General features: G+C 37.3%; 1 protein-coding gene and 1 long non-coding RNA gene across 2 annotated transcripts in view; both read left to right on the top strand.

The window, feature by feature from the left end:
* The first annotated feature begins 2,617 nt into the window (after positions 1-2,617).
* The window catches only part of RTN1 (reticulon 1), a 285,745-nt gene continuing 272,364 nt past the window's right edge, over positions 2,618-15,998 (top strand). Inside the window, exon 1 of the mRNA XM_001377156.5 lies at positions 2,618-3,323. Coding sequence (XP_001377193.1) covers positions 3,035-3,323 — 289 coding nt within the window. The 5' untranslated portion in view covers positions 2,618-3,034. The remainder of the gene's footprint in view (positions 3,324-15,998) is intronic.
* Positions 3,330-15,998, top strand: part of LOC103092157 (uncharacterized) — a 32,691-nt gene continuing 20,022 nt past the window's right edge. The window contains exon 1 of the long non-coding RNA XR_001626225.2: positions 3,330-3,498. This is a non-coding gene — a long non-coding RNA (uncharacterized LOC103092157). The remainder of the gene's footprint in view (positions 3,499-15,998) is intronic.

Below are 15,998 nucleotides of genomic sequence, written 5' to 3'. Positions count from 1 at the left end.
CCCAAATCTTCTTGATTCCCCAATCTTTCCCTATGCATGTTTCTTCTAACTACTCTTATGATGATACAATTTATGAGAGTTACACAAAACATTTTCCCCACATATTAATATATATAATTAGATGTAAATGTAGTCCTTATAGAAGAGAGTTTGACTTAAAGAGAAAGATAAGATTTATCTCCTTTTCCCTTTCTTTCATATTTACCTTTTCATGTTTCTCTTGCTTTCTGTGCTTGGATATCGAACTTTCCACAGAGCTCTGGTCTTTTCTTAGCAAATGCTTGGAAATCTTCTATTTTGTTGAATGCCCATACTTTCCCCTGGAAGTATATAGTCAGTTTTGCTGGGTAGTTGATTCTTGGTTGGAGACCCAGCTCTCTTGCCTTTCTAAATATCGTGTTCCATGCTTTGCGGTCTCTTAGTGTGTTAGCCGCTAAGTCATGTGTGATCCTTATGGGAGCCCCCTTGTATCTGAAGCTCTTCTTCTTGGCTTCTTGTAGGATTTTCTCCTTTACTTGGAAGCTCTTGAATTTGGCAATTACATTCCTAGGCGTTGTCTTTTGGGGATTTAGTATAGAAGGTGTTCTATGAATCCTTTCTATTTCTATTTTGCCCCCTTGCTCCAGAACGTGGGGGCAATTTTCTTTTATAATCTCCTCTAGAATAAAATCCAATTTGTTGTTTACCTCTGGTTTTTCTGGGAGACCGATGATACGGAGATTTTCTCGTCTTCCTCTGTTCTCCAGGTCCGTGACCTTCTCAGTGAGATATTTTCTGTTTTCTTCCAATTCATTAATTGTTTGGGTTTGCTTTATTGATTCTTGCTGTTTTATCATCTCACTTTCTTCGAGGTCCTTAAATCTGGTCATTAGGGACTGGATTTGCTTTTCAGCCTTGTCTGCCCTTGTATTGGCTGCTTCGAGTTCTTTTTCCAATTGAGCAGTCTTATCTGTCAGACAGCTGATCTCTTTCTCCCATTTTTCTTTCCAGAAGGTTTCCATCTTTTGGATAAGTTCCAGTTTGAGATCTTCCAGAGCTTGTTGATAGTTTCCATTTTGGGAGGCGTGTTCTGAATTTTTTTGGATTTCCTCTTCATTCTCCTCTTTCCCTTGGGTACTTCCACCATAAAAGTTTTCAATAGTCACTTTTTTCCCTTTCTTCCTGGAGGCTTGATTTTGGGCCATGTGAGCCATCCCTTTGGTGGTTTTATTTCCCTTTCCTTTTTGGTCTGGGGTCTGGGTTATAAGAGTGGTTTTTCTGTGAATTTAGGTTGCTTCAGACTAGTTCTTCCCAGCCTCCGAGCCCAGGTATTCAGCTCCGCCCAGATAATCCGTGCGCCTTGTTCAGCGCAGCCCGCCCGAAGTCCGCTGGCTTCTCCAGTGAAAGCGCCCTGAGACGTTTTTTCCCTGGCAGTCCCCAGATCCTAAGGACCCTGGAGTGCCCCCCCAGACAGAGACGCTCCCCACTCACTCGCTGTCCCGGTGAGAGCTCAGGTAGCTCACTCTGGTTTAGTGGGGGAGGTGGGGTGGGGGAAGGGCGGCTCAGTTCACTTTTCTGTGCAAGCTTTTCCTTCTTATTTTAGTGTGGAAATGTTCAAGCCCCACGTACCTTTGCCTCTGTGGGGTACTGGGGAGTCCTTCTGTTCCTCCAAAGGTGATTTTATGCTCCTTTGATGTAGTCTATTTCGTTCGGTGCTGGGGAGAGGAAACGTGGCGCGTCTAGATTGCAGCCATGATTACCCGGAAGTTCTACTCATAGAGTTTTAATGATACTTTAATATCATTTAGAAAACATTCCATAAGATGGAGTACTTTAATTATGGCAGAGAAGGGTGGAACCATATGGTTTGATATCATCTATCTAATTAATGATTGGTTCAAGTTGCTTTCTAATTTGGAAATCATGTTTAGTTTTACTTAGGAGACATGATCATGGATCAAATCTAGGCAAGACTAAGCGTTTTAAACTATCACCTTGAAAAAAGTGTACTCTGCTTTATATCAATTGTTACTAACTTTTTGTGTTGTGGGCATATCTTAATAGTTTTTTAAGTTATCATCAATTTCTCCCTTTCTATCTTACCATCTCCAAGTTTATATTATATATGGGGTACATGAATGAGCTCTAAGTACAGAATTGTTATAGAATAATAACAATAAAGATATTGAGAATAATTCTTCCCCTGAGAATAAAAGGACTTTTAAGAAAAGGAACATGGGGCCATTAATTTTTGTTGTTGTTTTGGTATCCTTAGTACTTAGCACAAAGTCCAGAAAGAGTTAATACTTGTTGAAGGGGTTAGGGTAAGAATAAGGAACCAACATTCTTCAACCTACTTGACTGCTTCACTTGATCAGACCTGAATTGTAAACAATGGAACATATCCATAAAGTAATCCTGGGATATACTGGTTCCTCTGTCTGCAATCTGAAAGCTAATATACCAGCATTCTACTTTTACACTGTCTATAAGGTTCCACCTTAGCAACTAATACAGGCCGGCCTCAGGGTCTCTACGTCTCTTATTTGTGTTCTTGGTCCCAAGACATCATTCATGTTTCAGTAGCCTAAAGTACCTCAGGGATAATGTGGGGCTGGGGATATTTTTTCTTCATAGTCACATTTCATCCTTTCCCCAAATGAGGAAAAAAAAGATTTAAGTAGATCACTCAGTCTCTCCCTAATCTGGCCTGCTAGAGCCCAAGGCTGACGTGAGCTTTGAAGCATTTTAAGGAAGCAAAATCCATTTTCACCTGCGTAATAATAGGTTCTGTAGTAGCGAGTCAGCAACCGCGGCAGGAGGAGGAGCAGTAGCGGTAACAGCAGCAGGACGAGAGGAAAAAGAGAAGGGGGAGGAGAGGGAGGAAGGAGGAGGAGCAGCGTGGCGGCAGCAGCATCGGCTGTGTGATACTGCAGCCTCCCAAAGTCCCTTATACAAGCAGCATCAGAGAATAACCCAGCCCGCCACAACCTCTAGCCAGAGTAGCCTCCTCTTCCTATAAGAGAGAAGTGAAAGACTGGAGTCCAGCAGAGCCATGTCTGTGCCTCCGGATCAAAAAGACGAGCTGCTGCTTCTGGCTGGCTCTGGGTCACAGTGGTTAGGGGATGGGAGGGAGGAGGAGGAGAAGGAGGAGGAGGAGAAAACAGTGACGATGAAAGGGTTTCACCGGCCACCGTCGCTGCCTCAACATCAATACCCGGCAGGAGAGACTTGCCAGAGCGGGGGAGAAGGCGTTGGTGAAGGGGAGCAGCAAGAATTGAGCTCAGGCAAAGATCACCAAGAGGAGAAACACCCTCCCGTTGCCATGGAGACTGCATCCACAGGTAAAGGCGAGGTGCTTAGATCCTCTACAAATCTGCGTAGATTCTTATTGCTACCTCTCCAACCCCACTATCCCACCTCTGCCTTCTTCCACCTCAAACTCCTTTTCCTCCACTTCTTTTATTGCGACGAGAATTTGGAGATATTACTAGACTAATAAGAAATAATTGTATAAATGTAAGTAAACGTAACAAATAAAAACAAAATATTTTTATCTTCTTTTGGGGAAAAAAAATATAATTGGCCTCCTAGGCTCATTGCCTTAGAAACAGCTTTAGCTTGCGCCGCCGGCTCAAGTTTCTTCTCTTTTCCCTAGGGGTAGGGGGCTTCTCGTTTAGCTTGTAGAGATAATTTTTTAGGGCGTGTTTCCACGTAGCGTGGGCGCTAGCAACAAGGGCTAGAACAACAAAGCGGAGCGGACGGAGGCCCTCAGCTCCTTTACAGTTGTTGGGGTTGGTTCAGAAGAAGGATGCGGTCATTACTCTTCTTCACCACCTGCTGTTTCTTCTTTTTTCTTCCTTCTTAAGACTCCTCTAATTCCTAACGCGTTTTAGTTTTTCTCTGATCTATTAGAAAGGGAGGGTTTCCAATGGTCTTGGGAGTAGAAGTCCCCACCATGAACTTATTTTCTTTTCCTGCGGGGCACTGTGCCTTCGTTCTGTTGAGATGTTATTAAAACTTCGAATGCACAAGTGGAGTGCGCACCTTGGAAAGGGATTTGTGGTTTTTGAGTAAGCAATAAGTGGAGCTGGTTCCAGAGCAGCCAGGACCAGACCCAGCATATTTGACTCACTCCCTTGAGACAAGTTCCTCTTTGCTATGATACCTAGGCATCAGACAACTTCCCAAAGCATTGATCTTGCTCAGTCGGACCTGTGAATCAGGTGCTGCCACTTGGTTGGAAAACAGGCGTTGTAGGGAGCAGCAGGGTATGAACCAGAGCTGCGTTTCTAGAGGCTGGGGTAGGTGGTGCTGTGAGTTGTGTGCTCAATATGGATGTTATACTGATGCAGACCATTATGAATTCAGTGTTATCGTGAGAGAAAGGGCTGGGGTGGGACGAGAATTGCACATTTTTTTGGAAATGTAGCTTTTCAATACAAGGGAACCTGATAGTGGTAGAAGGGTTGAATTGGGAAATGATGATGGTGTACTGTTTATTGGTTGGTCTCTGGAGCAGGTGGTGAAACATGAACTGTCCACTGGGGAAGGGAGTAAGGAGAAAATAAGGAAAGGAAAGGAAGCCAGGATCTAGGAGAGGGCTCTGTTACACCTGCCAAGTCCGCCTCCTTGTCCCACTTCTTTAAACAAGAAGTAAATTAGTTAGTTGAGGTGAGGACCTCTTTAATATGATGTTCTAGTTCTCGAAGGATGGAGTTTCTTAGCCATCTTTTGCATAAAAGTTATGCATAGATAGAAACCAGGGAAGTTAGAAATGGTTGGAAATTGGGAAACAATATGTGTTTTATTCTTGGAATAGGACAAATAACTGTGGAATGATACAACTCAATAAAACAAAGGCTATAAAACCAAAATACACCATTACTTCTGAGTAGGCATCCTCAGAGGCCATCTAGTCCTACTTCTTAATTTTACAGTTGAGGAAGCTGGGGCCTATGAAGTGATTTACTGAAGGTCATACAACAAAAAGCTTATGAGTCAAATTTGAATTCAGATTTTCTGGACTAGGGTTTTTACTAAGGTATCAGACAGCCTCCAGTGACTGTTTTGGAATGGAAGGGAATTACTTCTAATAAAGACTGTCCACCAGACTCCTTTCCTTGTCTGCTTCTGAAAAACACTATACTAATATAATTGATAAAGTAGGAAAACACAATAATTGGATATAGAATAGCAATGAGCAAGGGATTACACTTTGTCATGCAAGAGAAGATAACTTTTGTCATTGGTGATTATTGGTTATAACTGAAACAGGGCTCAAAATCCTTAATTAGTGTAATTATTAGATTATTCTTCAGGAAAATTACTCCCACCTTATTTTGACCAAGTAAGTGTTCAAAAGATGAAATGTCCAGGGGAAAGGAAATTTGTAATTATGTGCTTATAACATTCTAATATCTCATCCCTACTCCCATCTGAGTATAGTGGGATATCAAAAGTATTAAGGAAATTTTAAAGGGAACATAGTTGTCATATATTCTGCATCTATTTTGGATTATTATTTTATGTTGTAGGATTTCCCTCATGAGAGCTGAATAATTTACTTAAATTTTTATATTTCTTGTGAAATACAAGTGATGCTCATGGACCACTACAAAATATCCAGATTTAAATAATGATGTAGAAGTTTATTACCAAGCCTTTCAAATTTCCAAACAAAATGTGGGCCATATTCAATATGTTACTTATTGCTGCACTGCTGTTGCACCCAGATTCAGCTGGGTATATCCTCCTCCCTCTCTACACAAAAGCAAGGAGAGGAAAATGTTGTTCACCTCATTTGTTAGGAACAGTGCCCTTTGGGACTCAATTCAAATTAAAAATCGACTTAGGCTTTGGAGAAACAGAATTGTAAACAGATTGCCATCTCCCCCCTCCATAAGGATTAACTTGTGAGGCAGATTTTAGAGCTTAAGAATTCTGTTTTATGAAGAAGAGGCCATGCCACCTGGACAAAAATTCTGTTATTTATTTTTATACATTGGTGGTAATTAAAGTTTCCTAAGAAACATTTCCAAAAATATTGTTCAGACTGATGTCAGTTATCTGCAGGAATGAATATATGTTTTAACATCATTAAAGTAACTATACACAAAAAGTCTTGCTCTTTTTTAGATTTTTAGTTTGAATCTATCCTTTTGACTAAATTGAAATATTCACAATTAAATGTGAAAATGTTCACATTACTAATCGGTCAATCAGCAAATATCAGTTAAGTGCATTCCAGGCATTTTGCTAGGTACTGGAGAAAAAGAAACAAAAACCTTACAGATTTATCTGTCAAGGGACTTATATTCTATTGAGGGAGATGACATTTACATATATAATCATATAAAGAATAATAAGATATATACAGAATAAAAACAAAATACAAGGTTGTTAAATGCAAGGAAGTTAGAGAAGGAAGACACTAGCACTTGTGGGGGGGTTGAGTAGAAGATAGTATTTGTAGACTAAGTTGTAAAGGAAATTAAAGAATCTATAAGTTAAAGATGGGGAGGCAGTGCATTCATGTATAAGGAGGATCATCTCATGAAGCATTCTCAGAATTGCCCTTCCTGGTTATGTCCATTATGCGAGGTCTGCTTCCAGCTATGTGGTGCTAAGGGAAATTGATAATTTTTATGATACAGCAAACTTTATATGTTGTCTTGGTCCTCCCTAACCCTGTGACGGTGTCAGTGCATACACTTAGAGTGTCAATTAAAAGAAGAGATGGATGGCTTTACTCTTTTCTGAGGCAAGTAGCTAAGTGGTGCAGTGGATAGACTGCCAGGTCTGGAGTGAAGAAGACCCATATTTCTGAGTTCAAATCTGGCCTGAGACACTTGCTAGTTGTGTGACCCTGGGCAAATCACTTAACCCCATTTGCCTCACTTCTTCATTGGTAAAATGAGCTGGAGAAAGAAAGGGCAAAATCACCCCAGTATCTTTGCCAAGAAAACCTCAAACGAGGTTATAAAGAGTAGGATACCACTGAAACAATTGAATAAATGCACTCTGTTTCTAGAAGCCCCATGAGGGATCTGGGCTGTGCTCTTCCCCCCCCCCAATCTCATCCCATCTCTTCACTGTTCCTCATGAAACACAGACTCAACTAGATAAGCTTGTCCCAGAACCCCTGACAGCCTTTGCTGCTTTGTGTTTTTTTTTTCCTCAGTAGATGATTTAGCATTAATGCCTTAAGGTGAATGTATCTAGGCTCATAAGTTCAAGAGATTCAGAAATCCTGGGCCTAATGAATAGATCTAGCTGGTGGTAAGGGAAGTTCTTGCATTGGAGAAGACAGCCATTGACAAATGGGCCAAACTTGGACATTTTACAAGCAGATACACTGAGATTTGTTTGGATAGTGCAATCTAAATGAAATGTCAAATGTCTAATCTACAGTGCCACAAATTGCTTTTTTTTCTGATGAGATCTATGTCAACATTCTAACATGTTAACAATAGTCATAAGTTAAGTTGCTGAATTCTGTTTTAAGGTGGGTTTTTTTAAAAAGTAGGTTTGTGAGTGTTCTATGATTATCATTCTCTTTTTTGTGTGTAGAAAATAAATGCTTATTCCATGCCTGATTCGTATTGTTCACTGAGGACCTTTTTGGGAAAACCTTACACATTGATAAAGTAAACCTCAAGTAATTTGTCCTTGAGTGCTGATGTGGAAGTTTAACAAGTCAAAGAGTGAGAGAGAAAGGACCTGTAAAGACTAACATCTCAAGGACTGACCTTAATCCAGGGCTTCTTTCAATGTCTAGAGTAGATGGATCTTTTAGGGAGAGGGAGTTGGTATAGTATCCTAATTGCTGTGAACCTAGTGCCATTTCTTTTTTTTTTCTTAAGTTTTAAAAAGTTTATATATTTTTCCAGATTACACGTAGATATAATTTTAGTATTTTTTCCTAACATTTTGCAATCCATGTTCTCTTCCTCTCTTCCCTACTACCCTCTTCCCCAACATCGTAGGTAACATGGAATAGGTCATACATGTTATCATACAATACATATTTCCATGTTTGTCATGTCATGAAAGAAGACACATATTGCTTATACTAGAGAAAAATGCATGAAGGAAATAAAGTGAAGTATGATATGCTTCCATCTGTATTCAGACTCCATTGATTCTCTCTATGGCAGTAGATAACCTTTTTTCATCATGAGTTTCCTGGAATCTGGTGATAATTCTTTATATTAGACAGGCTAGTTGGGTATCCTGTGCAGGGGCCCTGAAGCAGGAGAGAAAGTGTGTGTGTGTGTGTGTGTGTGTGTGTGTCTCTATCAGAGACAAGGCTACTCACAAGAGCGAGGGAAGGGGAGTAAATATATAATGATATTAGAAAGATAGGCTGGAATCAGGTTGTAAAGGGCATTAAAAACAAGATGTTCATATTTTATATAGAAAAAAAAATTGGGAACCAGAGTAAAAGAGTGACCTGGTAAAATCTGTGCTTAAAGGAAATCACTTTGACAATTGTATTGGAAAATAGATTGGAATAGAGAGAGGCTTGAAATACAGAGACCAATTAGGAGGCCATTGCAAAATTCCAGCTGAGAGGTGAGGAGGTCCGATATTAGGGTCATGGCTACAGAGAGGAACATAGACAAAAGATTCTGAGGAGGGAGAAACAGAACTAAATGCTAAAAATAAAGCCTAAGTTTGTTTTCTCTGAAATTTCTTAATCACTGTGTAAAAAAGTCTGTTGCTAAAGGAATATATAGTTTACTATTATGCAAACTCTGGTACATTATTACATTTGTTAACCTACAAAACAAAGATATATTCCACAATGATAATAAGAGCAACAATTTTGCTTTCTCATAATCATTTACTTTATGCTTAAAAACTCTTCAAAGGGAATATACAATAACAGGAATGCAAAAGATAAATTGTGTCTATATGTAGATAGATAAAGAGAAAAGCTGATTATCTATGTCAGGAGTTTGGTACTTGTTATTAAACCAAACTTGTGATTTCATCAATGTAGGGAGCTCAAAGCAGATCTGCTATTTATAATCTTAGAGAGTTGCTTGAGGCCATAAAAAGTAAAGTGAATCCTCCAGGGTCATACTGTCTCATACTTTTTTTTTATAAATAATATTTTATTTGATCATTTCCAAGCATTATTCATTAAAGACAAAGATCATTTTCTTTTCCTCCCCTCTACCCCCCATAGCCGATGCGTGATTCCACTGGGTGTCACATGTGTTCTTGATTCGAACCCGTTTCCATGTTGACAATATTTGCATTAGAGTTTCGTTTAGAGTCTCTCCTCTGTCATGTCCCCTCAACCGCTGTAGTCAGGCAGTTGCTTTTCCTTGGTGTTTCTGCTCCCATAGTTTATCCTTTGCTTATGAATAGTGTTTTTTCTCCTAGATCCCTGCAGATTGTTCAGGGACATTACACCACCACCAATGGAGAAGTCCATTACATTCGGTTATACCACAGTGTATCAGTCTCTGTGTACAATGTTCTCCTGGTTCTGCTCCTCTTGCTCTGCATCACTTCCTAGAGGTTGTTCCAGTCTCCATGGAATTCCTCCACTTTATTATTCCTTTTTGCACAATAGTATTCCATCACCAACATATACCACAATTTGCTCAGCCATTCCCCAATTGATGGGCATCCCCTCGTTTTCCAGTTTTTGGCCACCACAAAGAGCGCAGCTATGAATATTTTTGTACAAGTCTTTTTGTCCATTATCTCTTTGGGGTACAGACCCAGCAGTGCTTTGGCTGGATCAAAGGGTAGACATTCTTTTTTTGCCCTTTGAGCAAAGTTCCAAATTGCCCTCCAGAATGGTTGGATCAGTTCACAACTCCACCAGCAATGAATTAATGTCCCTACTTTGCCGCATCCCCTCCAGCATTCATTACTTTCCTTTGCTGTCATGTTAGCCAATCTGCTAGGTGTGAGGTGATACCTCAGAGTTGTTTTGATTTGCATCTCTCTGATTATAAGAGATTTAGAACACCTTTTCATGTGCTTATTAATGGTTTTGATTTCTTTATCTGAGAACTGCCTATCCATGTCCCTTGCCCATTTATCAATTGGAGAATGGCTTGATTTTTTGTACAATTGATTTAGCTCTTTATAAATTTGAGTAATTAAACCTTTGTCAGAAGTTTCTATGAAGATTTTTTCCCAATTTATTGTCTCCCTTCTGATTTTAGTTACATTGGTTTTGTTCGTACAAAAGCTTTTTAATTTGATGTAGTCAAAATTATTTATTTTACATTTTGTGATTCTTTCTATGTCTTGCTTGGTTTTAAAGCCTTTCCCCTCCCAAAGGTCTGACATGTATACTATTCTGTGTTTACCCAATTTACTTATGGTTTCCTTCTTTATGTTTAAGTCATTCACCCATTTTGAATTTATCTTGGTGTAGGGTGTGAGGTGTTGATCTATTCCTAATCTCTCCCATACTGTCTTCCAATTTACCCAGCAGTTTTTATCGAATAGTGGATTTTTGTCCCCAAAGCTGGGATCTTTGGGTTTATCGTATACTGTCTTGCTGAGGTCGCTTTCCCCCAGTCTATTCCACTGATCTTCCTTTCTGTTTCTTAGCCAGTACCAAATTGTTTTGATGACTGCTGCTTTGTAATATAGTTTAAGGTCTGGGACTGCAAGGCCCCCATCACATGTGTTTTTTTTTTTCATTATTTCCCTGGATATCCTTGATCTTTTGTTATTCCAGATGAATTTTGTTATGTTTTTTTTCTAAATCAGTAAAGAAATATTTTGGGAGTTCAATGGGTATGACACTAAATAGATAAATAAGTTTGGGTAGGACGGTCATTTTTATTATATTGGCTCGTCCTATCCATGAGCAGTTAATGTTTTTCCAATTGTTCAAGTCTAGTTTTAGTTGTGTGGAGAGTGTTTTGTAGTTGTGTTCATATAGTTCCTGTGTTTGTCTCAGGATATAGATTTCTAGGTATTTTATTTTGTCTAAGGTGATTTTGAATGGGATTTCTCTTTCTAGTTTTTGCTGCTGAACTATGTTGGAGATGTATAGAAATGCTGAAGACTTATGCAGGTTTATTTTGTATCGTACAACTTTGCTAAAGTTGTTGATTATTTCAATTAGCTTTTTGGTTGAATTTCTAGGATTTTTAAAGTAGACCATTATGTCATCTGCAAAGAGTGATAGCTTAGTCTCCTCCTTGCCTATTTTGATGCCTTCAATTTCTTTTTCTTCTCTAATTGCTACTGCTAGTGTTTCTAGTACAATGTAAAATAGAAGAGGTGATAATGGGCATCCTTGTTTCACTCCTGATCTTATTGGGAATGCATCTAGTTTATCCCCATTGCAGATGATATTAGCTGATGGTTTTAGATATATACTGTTTATTATTTTTAGGAATGACCTTTCTATTCCTATGCTTTCTAGTGTTTTTATTAGGAATGGGTGTTGTATTTTATCAAATGCTTTTTCTGCGTCTATTGAGATAATCATGTGATTCTTGTTGGTTTGTTTGTTGATGTGGTCAATTATGTGGATGGTTTTCCTAATATTGAACCAGCCCTGCATCCCTGGTATAAATCCTACTTGATCATGGTGGATGACCCTTCTGATCACTTGCTGGAGTCTTTTTGCTAGTATCCTATTTAAGATTTTTGCATCTATATTCATTAGGGAGATTGGTCTATAGTTTTCTTTCTCTGTTTTTGACCTGCCTGGTTTTGGAATCAGTACCATGTTTGTGTCATAAAAGGAATTTGGTAGAACTCCCTCTTTGCTTATTATGTCAAATAGTTTGTATAGTATTGGGATTAACTGTTCTCTGAATGTTTGATAGAATTCACTGGTGAATCAGGCCCTTGGTATTTTTCCTTAGGAAGTTCTTTGATGGCTTGTTGGATTTCATTTTCTGATATGGGATCATTTAAGAATTCTATTTCCTCTTCTGTTAGTCTAGGCAGTTTGTATTTTTGTATATATTCATCCATATCACCTAAATTGGTGTATTTATTGCCATATAATTGGGCAAAGTAATTTCTAATGATTGCCTTAATTTCCTCTTCATCGGAGGTACTGTCCCCCTTTTCATCTTTGATGCTGTTAATTTGCTTTTCTTCCTTCCTTTTTTTAATTAGATTGACCAGTACTTTGTCTATTTTGTTTGTTTTTTCAAAGTACCAGCTTTTTGTCTTATTTATTAAATCAATAGTTCTATCACTTTCAATTTTATTAATTTCTCCCTTAATTTTTAGGATTTCTAGTTTGGTTTTCTGCTGGGGGTTTTTAATTTGATCGCTTTCGAGTTTTTTTATTTGCATTTCCAATTGATTGATCTCTGCTCTCCCTAGTTTGTTGATATATGCACTCAGGGATATGAATTTACCTCTGATTACCGCTTTGGCTGCATCCCAAAAGGTTTGAAAGGATGTCTCGCCATTGTCATTTTCCTCGATAAAATTATTAATTGTTTCTATGATTTCTTCTCTAACTAAACGATTTTGGAGTATCATATTGTTTAATTTCCAATTAGTTTTTGATTTGGTTTTCCATGTACCTTTACTGATCATTATTTTTATTGCCTTGTGATCTGAGAAGGCTGCATTTATTATTTCTGCTTTTCTGCATTTGTGTGCTATGTTTCTGTGACCTAATGTATGGTCAATTTTTGTGAATGTGCCATGTGGTGCTGAGAAGAAGGTGTATTCCTTTTTATCCCTATTTATTTTTGTCTCATACTTTTAGTGAACTTTTCAAAAGTTCAAGTCTAATCTTCATAATTAGATTATAAAAGGTCAGAATGCCTTGTGCGCATTATACATTGTTGGATTCATTAAAAAATACTCATATTTTCTATTTCCAAAGAGTTGTTTTGGGATAGTAATTTGCAATTCTATAACAACTCTGACAAGTGTTATTTGTTCTCCAGTTGGAGACCTTTGATGAAGTCATCAAAGCATGTCATTCTCTTTTGGAGTATTAGGTTTTGTTTTTATTTTTTCAAGCCATCATCTTTTAAGAATTATGGAGAATTAGGTATGTATTCCCCCCCCCCCCCCAAAAAAAGAGAAATGGACAAATGTTAAACCAGGTTTCAAAAAGGAAAAAAAAAGAGTAGATTTCTGAAACCGCAAAATGGTAAGTTTGATGTTGATAATTGGCACAATTCTAGACTTTTATTTAACAGATGGGCAGTGGGCACTTAGAAAAGAATATGATAATCATTACTAGCAATCATATCTTCACTAGGAAAGATTCATGTCAATTTTCTTCCTTCTTCCTTCCTTCCTTCCTTCCTTCCTTCCTTCCTTCCTTCCTTCCTTCCTTCCTTCCTTCCTTCCTTCCTTCCTTCCTTTTTTTTAAACGAATCTCAAAGATAAGCAGTCAAGATAATTCCATTTACATGTTTCTTGACTCTAGAAAGGCATTAGACAAAATTTTTCCTCATGTCTTTTGAGGATAAAAATAGAGAAATGTCTAGATGATAACTCTCCTAGATAGATTTGTACTGATTGAACAACTATAGCCAGAGTTTTAATTAATGATTTTATGTTAACTCAAATTGTTTGCTACAGTTGTAACCTTATGCTATTCAGTACTTTTATTAGAGACTTCCTTAAGCTAGAAGCTTACTTTCATTCTCCTCATGGTCTCTAATGGGAATGTTATCTTCTCTCCATAATATACCCGAAGTTCTCACATGGACTCTCAGGATTGAGTTTATTGTTTTGTAATCATAATTCTGAAAATAATAATAATGACATTAAAAATAATGGACATTAATATAGTGTTTAAAGTTTGCAAATGAATTTTCACATGTTACCTTACAACAACTCTTTGAAGCAAAAGCTATTATTATCTTCATTTTATAGATGAGGAAACTGAGGAAACACAGCAAGTGACATCTCCAAGATCATAGATTTAATATCTGAGGCAGGATTTGAACCTAGGTGTTTTTTATTCCAAATCCAAAATATCCATTTATGCCACCTTACATGGTCTTTCTTTTCAATCATAAAATTCTATTATATAATGAGTTTATGGTGCTCCATTCATATTACTTCAATACTTATATAGCCAACTTTTATTTATTTATTTTTATTATTACTCAAATTTATCCACTATTGTCCCAGCTCCTCTCTTCTTCTATGCATCACAGTAAGTATCATCCAGGAGACAAAAGTGTTCATACAATATTTTTAAGGTTCCACCTTTTAGTTTACTCTCTGGAGGTAACATTTATAATGCATTCTTCAAGAATTAAATCTTTAGCTGGTGTATGATGTTCTCTTGGTTTTACTTGTTTTACTGTTTATTATCCCATGTAGTTCTTTCCAAGTTTTATTAAAATCAGCATGCCCATTATTTCTTATGACACAATAGTATTCTATCACAATCATGTACCACAGTTTGTTCAACCATTCTCCAGTTGATGGCCATCCCCTCTATTTCCAGTTCTTTGCCACCACAAAGAGAGCTAGTATAAATATTTTGGACCATATAGGTTCTTTTCCTTTTCTCATGACTTTCTTGGGAAATAGACGCAGCATTGGTATTCCTGGTTAGATAATTAACTTCCTCTTCACCAACATGCAAATGAGCAAATATAAATAGGTAAATGAGACAGATTTCCCCATTACTTATAAATCAGGATAGCTTGAATTTACATGTAGATTACTACAACCCCCCTCCCAAAATTCCAACCAGATCCTTCTTTATCTACAGTATTATATGCCAAGAAGGACACCGACAATATAGATTTGGAGAGGGAGGCAACTTGAACAGTGAGTGGGATGATTTGAAGAAACTGGAGATCCTTGTCTAAAGAATAAAAGACTAAGAGCAAAATGATAAATATTTTTAAATATTTTAAATATTTCAAACACTCTTATGCAAGTGTCCAGTAGAATTTAAGCTATTCTAGGACCAGGATTGTTTCATTTTTATCTTTGAATCTCTAAAATCTAGCACAGTGACTTGTATATTTTTGTTGTTATTCATTCCTTTCAGTTGTATCTGACTCTTTTTGATACCATTTAGGATTTTCTCATCAAAGATATTGGAGTGGTTTGTCATTTCCTTCTCCATCTCATTTTACAGATGAGGAAACTGAGGCTAAGGGTTTAAGTGATTTTCCCATGACACAAAAAGTAACAGGCCAGATTTGAACTTTAGTTTTCTGACTCGAGACTGCTGTTCTATCCATTGTGCCACCTCATACCTACTTATATATAGTAGGCATTTAATATATGCACTTATACATGTTAGATATTTACCATATGTATTCTTATTGAACTGCAATTGAATTATATAGATTGTAGGATAGAAGGTAAGGGTTTTTGAAAGAGGGTATAAATATCAATTCTGAAAAACAGAATATAATTCAAATCCCTCTTTTTGGTAGAGAGGTAGGTATTTCTGGGTATCACTAATACCAGATGTTGTCAGAGATTTTCTGTCCAATGTTGTTAATTGTTTTTGTTTGCTTGTTTAATACAAGGATTCAGTAGTGGTTTTGTATAGAGAACTAATGCTGATTAAAAAACAAACAAACAACACAAGTCAACAGTAAAAGAGAGAGGAAAAAGAGAGTATAGGCCTATTTTACTCTAAGAGGGAGAAAGTTATTGGGTGTCATATTTTGAATTTTGGTGTGGAAAAACTTTCTAATAGCTAGAGCTATCCAACAATGTAACAGGCTGCTTCCTGAAGTCAGAAGATTATATAGTCTACAAATGTTCAAGCAAAGGCTGAATGACCATAGAGATGTTGTAGAAAGAATCCTTGCACTGAGTAGGATATTAAGTCAGATGACGTTTAAGATCTTTGCTAACTTTAAAATTGTATTTATTTAAAAAATTAATTCCTCTACCACCAAAATGAGACCAATATATCCACTAAATGAATCATTTTGTGATAACAATTTAAGATTTAGAATTCTAAGAGTTTTGGATTTAGAATTCAAAGAGATCTTAGTTTATCTTGACCAATCCTCCTTATTGTAGAAATGGAGAGATTGAATTACAGAAATGTTAAG

Source organism: Monodelphis domestica, chromosome 1 (genome assembly GCF_027887165.1).
Source record: "Monodelphis domestica isolate mMonDom1 chromosome 1, mMonDom1.pri, whole genome shotgun sequence".
NCBI lineage: Eukaryota > Metazoa > Chordata > Mammalia > Didelphimorphia > Didelphidae > Monodelphis > Monodelphis domestica.
This window is presented reverse-complemented; position numbering and strand designations above follow the sequence as displayed.